This window comes from Alligator sinensis, unplaced genomic scaffold (assembly GCF_000455745.1).
Source record: "Alligator sinensis unplaced genomic scaffold, ASM45574v1 scaffold76_1, whole genome shotgun sequence".
Taxonomy (NCBI): domain Eukaryota; kingdom Metazoa; phylum Chordata; order Crocodylia; family Alligatoridae; genus Alligator; species Alligator sinensis.
This window is the reverse complement of record NW_005841865.1, coordinates 3,220,096-3,229,602: the sequence shown is the minus strand read 5'-3', so window position 1 is coordinate 3,229,602 and position 9,507 is coordinate 3,220,096. Positions and strand designations below refer to the sequence as shown.

Sequence of the window (9,507 nt, the reverse complement as noted above, 5' to 3'; positions counted from 1 at the left end):
GGATTAAGAAATTAAATCTGAAAGGTTTGGTTACTATAGCAACTCTTTTCAGTAATGCTAATAATCATGTTAATTAAGTAATGTGTTTTAAAGGCCAGACCGTAAATTGTGAGTGTTTTCCATGAGCTTTAATAGGAACAGAACAAAAACTCATAAAGCTTTATGATTTCTGAACTATGCTGGTGGAGCAGCATCCTGGGACTTCTTTTGAGTTCCCAAAACAGTTACAAATCACACCCCTGTCTTCCCCTCTGTGCTCAGTGGCATCTCTCCTCCACTTCCAACCCCTTCTCATCCCAGTGTCTCCTGCTGCTGCTGTCCCTGGTTGATCTGTGAGTGGGGGGAAGCTCTTGAGGCTCCTGCCCCACTCCAGCAGGGTGGCAGGGAGGTGAACTCAGTTGGGGACAGCAGCAATTGTAGTGGGTGGGTTCCCCTTGCCTGCCTGGTCCCTCTGCATGTTTCCCACCAGCCTGGTATCAAGCACAGAACGGTAACCTGTCTGGAACTGATGCTGTCTCTGGCTGAGCCCAGCTTCCTGCACAGCTGCTCCACACAGCCCTGGCTAGATCGGGGCAGGAATACCTAGGACAGTGGCAGCAAGAGACAGGTCTCCTTTCTGCACCCAGAGGTGTAGAGAGAGTGAGTGGGGGGGAATGGGAAGGGAGGTTCTGCTGAGTACAGAGGGGAAGAGAGGGTGTACTGAGAGCTGGGGAGAGTCTTACCTTATTTGGGGACTTTTTAAGTCCCCAGCTGCTCCTCCCATGGCATGGTTTGCCTGCCCCATTGGTGGGGAACAGCTGAGAACAGGAGGGTGCATCACCCCTGTAGTGCTGGTCACTGCTCTCACACTCCTCTTTTTAAAATCCTAGATCCACCTATGACTGGAGATGAAGTGCCCTTAGTTTGGATTCTCTTTTTGGGGAGCAGTTACAAAATGTTAGTTTTTTCCTGCAGTTCTTTCTAAAATCCCCTTTAAAGTCTTCCGTTTCGAGAAATAGAAATAATGACTTTTCCACAGTTATTTGGCACGCATTTTGTCTAGATAGATTACCTATAAACACAAAGCTAACTCTTAAATTTGCTGGAGGGATCCTGTTTCTGTGTAGGGTCATAAACATTAATTAGCTAAGAGAGCAAGAAAGTGTGTTTCTGTGGAATGCAAATAAAGGCTTATGGTTCATTTACACAGAGAGGCTGCTAAGAATAAATCAGCATATAAGGCTGATGCAACATTGTCAGCTATAAGCTGTGGCCCTTTTAAACTAAACTATGAAGAGGGCTACAATATGCAGTAAATATGCATTGTAAATGTACATTTGTAAATGTGTTTCAACCAACCTTTTGAAAAAGTGGCTCTAAGTATTTCTCTGTAGCCTGAAGTTACTGTAAGTAGCAAACATCTTTTGTCTGATGGTTTTCAGTCAATGTGTATTCTGGGATTCATCCAGAGCCCATTGAAGTCAAAGAATAGACTTTTACAGGTTTGGATCATGCCTTTTTTAACAGCCTTTCCTGCACATAAACAGTAAAACATCATAGATTATACTTTGGGATTTTTTTTATGATGGGGACCCTCAAGGACCTGAATAAATCGCAGATATAGGGATAAATTTGTGGCCTTTTGGAGAAACAGGGCAGGTCTACACAAGATGCTTTACTGAGTAGTAGAGCTAATTACTACACAACAATCATTCACATCTACATGTGCAGTCACTTACTGCACAGTAATTGGTTGTAATCACGAGTAAATTTGCTACCTGCAAATGCAAGTAGCAAATTTACTTGCGATTAGTAACTGCACAGTAGTGCACACGTACATGCCTGACTGGGAACAAATGTGCTCCCAGTGAGCTGGGCAGCAGGGGGTGGGAGATTGCTCCCTGGCTCCAGGAGCTGCCTACTGGCAAGGCAGACTCTGTCACCAGAGCCCAGATAGGGACAATGTCCCCCTGCCCTGGCAGCAGGGAGCTCCCAGCCCCCGCTCCACAATCTGCAGCCACAGCCTCCGCTCTGTGACTGCAAAGCTGGTGCTGGAAGATAAGGATCTCCCAGCCCCCGCGGGCAACCTCATGACTTGGGCTGGGAGATAAGGATCTCCCAGCACTGGCCCCATGACTGCAGAACTGGTGCTGGAAGATAAGGGCGGGGACATTGTCCCCACCCGGGATCCAGTGGTGGAGCACATCTCGGCAGCAGGCAGCTCTTGGGGCAGGGAGCAATGTCCCAGCCCCTACCAGAAGACACCTGTCTCCTGGCCCCTGGGCTAGCACCCAGGGGAAACCTAGGGCTCCCCCTGGCTGCTGCAGGGGCCAGTTGCAGGGCTGCAGGGTGTGGGAGCAGTCTGCTTCTAGGAGCAGCAAATCTGTTCCTGCATCCCTGCATATGTAGACACATGCTCGGGAGTCAGGGGCGATGCGTAGGGGGTGCACGTGGCTGCACGTGCACCCCCTGAGCATGGCGGTGCACCCCCCGAGATCGGCACTGGCCACTGCTGATGCTGCTGGAGGCGGCTGCAGGTGGTCGTGGACCCTTGGTCGGCACTCGCCACCCCCTCCCCTCCACCACCAACAGCGCCAGTGACGTCTGCGAGAGCTCCCCCGCTTACTGCCTCTGCGCTCCCGCTGCTGCTGCCGCTGCCACGCTCCCGCTGCCACCGGGGGCACGAGTCGTTCCTGCTGGGAATGTTTACTTTGGAGCAGTTTACTCGAGAGTAAACTGCTCCCAGATCTTTTGCACGTGTAGACACACCCACAGAAGCAGAAAACCTTTGCAACAGAAGAAAAACTTCTGTTTCTCATCCTTTGACATGTTTCTGCCCTCAAGAGCCTGGATTGCTGTTCAGAAATGATCATCAAACTGTGAGTACTGGCCATGCTTCTTCTCTATTTGACTCTCATCTCTCATTTGGTCTCTTGATTCTCAGATGAATGAGGGTGCATTCCAGCTTTAGAACTGAATAATAAAAACACTAGGCTTGAACCACAAATATGTGTTTCCTGAAATGTTAAACTCCAGTTGGTAACAGCAGTCCAGCTGGAATGTGCTCCGTACTGCTGAACAATTAATAAAAAAATGCACTGTAACTCTGGGCAGTAGCGACTAGAATAGCCATTAAAACACAATTTAAAAACAAAGATTAACTCTCACAGGGAATGGGAATGCATCTCAAAAAGAAGGGAGACACCACAATTTAGAGGGAAGAGCAAGGGATTGGCAGTTTGGACATCTGAGTCCTAGTCACAGCATTAAAGTGACCTTTTAAGCCTTTAGTTTTTCACTTGTAAAATAGGGCCATAATAATGTTTTCCTCCCTTCCAAAGAGGTATGCTCATCATTTGCAAAGTACTTTGAAATGCTTGGAGTGAAGCCTGTATCCCAGTGATTCTCAACGAGAGTGCTGGGTCACCTTGGGGTGCTGCCAGATCCTTTGAAGGGTGTTGTGGAGTGTGAGGGCATAATGGAGGTGTGAGGAGATAAGCAGATAAGCACAAGCTCAGGCTGGCCCCTGTCTGGACAATTCCCAACCCCATTGCTTGGCCCCTCTGCAAGGAGGTAAGCTCTGTAATGTATACATACATTTTTAAAATCAGGTACCACCCAATTCACACAAGCTTTGGAGGGGTGCCTTGAGTCTAATGCGGGGTGTTTCAATTTCAAAAAGGTTGAGAACCACTGCTGTATACAATATTATTACATAATAATAATATCATCAAATATCATTAGCCTACATTCCACATATAAAAGTGAAAAGGAATCCTTTTGCCACCTTTGAACAAAACTTTAGTGGCCGAATATTACAGTGAGGTCTCTTGATAGGAAGATTTCATTGCTTTCACAGTTCTTTGATAATAAGTATGTTTTCCCCAGTGTAACCACAGGTTAGTACCTTCCATTTCAACATTGTTGGCTAACCCTAAGCTAACCTTTACTTCTTCTCATATCACTGAGCCCTACAAGTTTAAGAATGAGTGAGTAGTCAGGAGAGAAGCAGTAACCCCATAATTGCCACCTGTGACTGATGAGCATTGTAGGTACGGTGTGAGTAAGAAAGCACCGCCCGTTGTCGCTTTTCTTATTTTTTTAAAGGAAGCAGCTATAACCCTACAGATTTTTCTTTTTAAATGATACAGCAACATTTTATTTTCTTAGGCAATCAGAACAATACAACTTCAGAGCTACAGTCCAGCCTCCATTGTAGGCTGGCTTTGCGTCCTCTGTAGAATGCAAAGCCAGTATAAGCCCCACTGCTGTGCAGCATGGAAATGAAAATAAAGGAGATCTATGGCAGGCATAGAGAGTGACTCGCAGAACAAAAAAGTGGGAGGGAAGTCTGCACCCCTTGCAGTGCTAATGGATCTGGTCTTACTCCAAGTGACACAGCAGTGACCTCAGTACCTCTTCCCACTTAGTTGTTCCTCTACCTGCAGCTCTTGCCACAAGGGGGATTGTTTGGCCCCAGATCTGTAATTTATGTCTTTGCTCTTTTTTCCTCTTTGTTCCCATAATAATAGTTTAAAATTACAGAGCAGAGAAGAGAACCAGCTTCCAAACCAGCTAAGCTAGTTTGTTTGATAGCCCGTTGTTGTGAAATGATTACAGGATATACTCGTAACTGAACTTAACAGTTTTGGGTGACTGCTCCAAAAATGATAACGATGAAGTGCCACCATCTATGTGCCAGGCCTTGTCTATATTCCATAGTATGTGTATACAAGAAGAGCTGTACTGGGATCATGGGCATAGCTGGAATTTGTCTAAACTAGCAGTTGTCTATAGGGTGCTCTTACAGAAACTATAATGTGCTTCTTGATCACACTGTAACATTTGCACTTTACACAAAGTACTTAAAGTTATAGAGCCATCGAAACCTAGCACACATGGGGCTCCTGTGCATGGGGGCTCAGTACCTCCATGCACTGACAGAGGCCAGGTGGCAGGGGGCGCTGTTGCCTGCTTTGTAAACTGGCCAGGGCTCCAGAAGCCCCCTGGCAGCTGTCAGTGCGGGTGGGGGGACCTGGGGGGTTCTCTGCCCCAGAGCCAGTGCCAGGAGGCACTGGGGCTCCTCTCCCTAGGGGTGGATCCAGCCAGGGCCCACCTCAATTGCTGGCTCAATTGTCCCCTGCCCACACAGAGGCAGCCAGCGTGGATGGAAGGGCTGAGTCTCCTTGAGCTCTCTGCCTCCTCCCTGTGGCAGACCAGGGGGATGACACATAACTCTCACAGGGAACTGTATAGATGTTCCCTAAGGAGCTCTTAGAGCACTTTCATTTACTACCTGATTTAATGAGGGTTAATTTTTCACACATGGCCATTTAAAAAGTGCTCTGCAGCTGTGCACGTGTGATATGCCACAGCTGTAGAGCACTTTCAGGTCGCATGAAAAATGTCACTTCTGTCTGACCCCCTATGTGGTCAGGTGTGAGAATCTCAGCCTCAGCCTGCTCCTAAATAAATCCTGGAAAAAGAGTTGTCTGTATAAATAGAAAGTGAGGGTGTCAATAGGAAGGAAGGGTGCTCAGTACTTCATGAGATCAGACTGTTTCTATTAGCTTGGCCTATAATAGGCCTGTTAGCTTATCATATGTAGCCTCCTCCAGTTGATTTCATGGGGAAATTTCAGAGCCAGCCACCATTTTCGTGGGCAGATTGTGATGGCTCCCCCCTGCTTCTGATTGGCTGAGGGGTCCCAGTGGCCCTGCCCCCCACTGCTGATTGTTGAAAAGGGGCAGGACCACATGACGGGCAGTCCACTCAGCCAATCAGGGGTGAGGGCAGAGGAAGCAGCCATCTTGGGCTGTCCTTTGTGCAGGTAGCCCTCCCTTCCCTCTTTTCCCATGGTGGACTGTGCAGTGGGGCCACAGCACTGTGAGGACTGCTGGCTCTGTCTGAGGAACCAGCATTTGATTTTCCCTGCCCTCCCCCCTGATTTTACAGGCATTGCCTACTTATGTGGACAATGCCGGATTTCACGTTTTCGGTAGGTCCGTAATCATAGGCCTATTAGCTTGGCCTATGATTTTAACTTGATTACAGAACTTGTAAAAGGGGGGTTCAAATAGATGTTTGTCACCCGTGGGAACAAACACATTCTTTGAAATTTTAAAGTCAAATTGTTTTTCATTCCAGTAAAAATATTAAGAGTAAAAAATAAGAGCTGTATCAAAGATTTATTGTATTATACATGAAAATGATAAGTGAAATAAACAAACAAATAAAATGGGGGGGGGAATAAATAAGTTTTAAAAGAAATAAACATAAGATTTTAAATACATAAATAATTAAATAAATATGCTGGGGAAAATAAAGCTATAAATGTTTTCTCCTAAGTATTTTGAAAACTCTGGAAGATGATTTTGGTCAGCAGAATACAAAATATTTTAGTTTACCAAATGAAAAGATTCTTTTGCTTTTGTGTATGTTTGTGCATGTATGTGCTTGTATGTATCCATGCATTTGAATGGAGATGCATTTGTGTATAAACTCTGCCTGCACTTGTATGAAAACTTTGAGTTCATTTTTAATGATATTTGCAAATTTGAAACATGTAGATACAAGTGCATTTTTTTTCTTAAGTGCTAGAGCATCCTGTGTAGGCTGCCTAGCTGAGACCAACAGGCTTGAGGCCAAAATAAGAGGTGGAAGAACCACAGGATAGAGTTCTTTTATCATTTAAGCCTTCAGAGTGTTATTAAAAAGCTGTTACTGAAACAATGTAAATATTTGCTAAGCAAAGTCCCACCACATGCTGCACAAGTAAGCTGTATGGAATGTATTAATAAAATAAAAAAAGATTTGGAAGAGAAACAAATGTTATGGATGGGAAAACAAGGACAAAATGGACTTGAGGCAACTCCAAGGGCAACAATCTAATTATTTACATGGAGTGAACTGAATCTCTTGTATAGACTGTGTCTCATGAAGACCATAACACACAACCCTGCTAGAGTAATGGGTTTCAGTGTGCATGGTGAAAATTCAGCTCTAGGTGTTGGGACAGTGGATGCTATAACAAATTAAGTGGTTGTCTCCACTCTTCCAATTCAAACATCATCTGCAAAAGATAAATGAGTCGTGTCATACCTCTGAACCCTCTCTTCATCTTCCACTGCCACACGACGCATAGAGCTTGTGTACATAGGGATACTAGTGTGTAGTGAGGTAGGGTGTGAATTTACAGTGCACTTCACTAACTCCCTGTGTGGACACTAACTCTGCTGAGGAGCAGGGCATATTAGTGTGGCCACTGTGCTGCACTAATGACATTATGCTAGTCTTGGTTCTAGAGCTGGCACATGCAGAGCTAGTGTGGGGTGTCTCTTGTGCCATATAGTCATATTATAAAAGGAGACAGCACACCACCCTCCACTGTTTTTGAGTAAAAATGGCTGTGGCTGCTGTGCTTTGGGCTGGCAGCATGTCAGGTGTGCTTCAATAGGGATCAGGCTCTTCGGAGGAGGTTCAGAGACACCTAGTGTGAGGATCTCAGACAGAGGAATGATTTAGGATGCTGAGGCATGTTATAGGTGTTGAGGTGCTCAGCTCAGACAAGACAGCAACACTTTTTGGCCATTTGCAATAGCAGAACTTTAGGACTTTACTAAGTAAATGAGAGTTTGGACAAGCTGAGATTAGACAAGGTATTCCAAAACAAACATTTGTGTAACTTCGGCTGTGCTTATTAATCCTGATACCATCTTTCCCAGTAGGAAGGAGGGTCATATCTAACTTAGACCCTAATGCTGAAGTCGACTGATCACAGTCAGACTGATCTGATGGCAGAGATTTTCATTGACTTCAGTGTTGCTCCATGTGGTTTAAAGGCCTGTATACTACCAGGGAAGCTTTGTGTGGTACATTTTGTGCCCTGGATACTCAGGGCACCCCATGCCAGTATCGCATACTACTGCTGACAGGCCAGATTGTCATCAATTCAAGAACGATTTCTACCATGAGTCTTGAGTCCGAGTCTTGAGCCAGCTGTATTTGCCGTAGGTGGGGGAGTCGGGGGTCAGGAAACAACTAGTGCAGGCCTGGCTGTTAAGCTGCTTTGTTACCAGTTACCAATCAATCAGGGACCAGCTCAATACACAGTTGCTAGCTAATGTAACCAGTTATTAGCAACAATTAACACCTACAAAACCACAGACAGACCAAGGAGAGGAAATAACCAATACAGACAATCAACTGCCCCAAGACAGAGACAGTCAGTCCCACAAGCACCTATGTCTCGAGTGTTGCCTGTCAGCAGCTAGGGGTGCAGGGCCCCAGAACCCCAAACCCCTGCACCGATCTCCTCGACACCTGGCAGGCTTTGCAGCTGCAACAGGGGCCACCATCCCTGCTGCTTTCACCCCGCTGCGCCTTAACACACACAGTGTCACCCATGTCACGAGTTTTGCTTGTCCGCAGCTTGAGGTGCAGCTTCCCCCAAACCCCTGCACCGATCTTCTTGAAACTTGGCAGGCTTTGTGGCATCAGCAGGGGCCACCACCCCTGCAGTTTTCACCCCACTGTGGTGTAACACGTAGACGTGACATGAGTTTTGCTTTCAAGAATTTGGGGTACAGTTCCTCCCAAACCCTTGCACCGATCTTCTTGAAACTTGGCAGACTTCAAGCTCTCAGCAGAGGCTACCATCCCTTCGAGCTTCATCCAAATCAGACAAAAAACAACAAAGTTATAGATATTTCATTGATTCATTATACCCTATGGCCCTTCGGAGCCGCTTCAGCCGGATCAAAGCAGAAACCCGGTCCGGAGCTCTGTATCGGATCGCTGGTATCCGAAGTGGCCGGATCCGAAGCCGGATTGAATAGCTGCTGACTCGCACAGGCTTAATGCCCAAGCCCGGGGCTCCAGCATTTCTCGGGGGGGGGCGGGGAGGGGCTCAGTCAGGGCCCTGGGACTGCGCTGGGAGACGTGGGCACAGCTGCAACTTTGGCAGCCAGGTTTTGGCAAACAAACATTTGAGAGCTGAGCCGTGGTGCAGTCTAGCGGGCACCTTGGCCACTGGTCCATGCTCTGCATTGGCCACAGCCAGAGGAAAATGCAGTGGCTAGCAGAGGAGGCCGACCTGACACTTCTCCCTGGGGCAGGCGGCGGGAACCACCGGCCACCCCTTATTAGTCATGTGTGACCCAGCCAGCACAGGGAGGGGGGGGCTTCCAAAGAAAAATGGTTTGGAAGAGAAGCTAGGGGGAAATGGACTTGAGGCACCAATCTAATGATTTACGTGGAGTGAACTGAATCTCTTGTACAGGCTGCGTCTCGAGATGAGGAACATAACACGCACCCTGGTAGCGTCATGACGGGTGTCCGTGCCTGCGGTGCCAATTCAGCTGTAGGTGCCGGGACAGAGGATGCTATAACACATTAACCGGTTTTCATAGATTCCTAGACTGTAAGGCCGGGAGGGACCTCGGGAAATCATCGCGTCCAGCCCCCCGCACGGAGCAGGAAAGGTGTCTCCGCTGCTCCCATTGCCAACATCACCTGCCACAGCTGAAC

At 47.1% G+C, this 9,507-nt stretch overlaps 1 protein-coding gene across 1 annotated transcript in view; it reads left to right on the top strand.

The window, feature by feature from the left end:
- The first annotated feature begins 5,956 nt into the window (after positions 1–5,956).
- The window catches only part of TP53RK (TP53 regulating kinase), a 4,842-nt gene continuing 1,291 nt past the window's right edge, over positions 5,957–9,507 (top strand). Inside the window, exon 1 of the mRNA XM_025191994.1 lies at positions 5,957–5,977. Within this exon, the coding sequence (XP_025047779.1) occupies positions 5,957–5,977 (21 nt within the window). The remainder of the gene's footprint in view (positions 5,978–9,507) is intronic.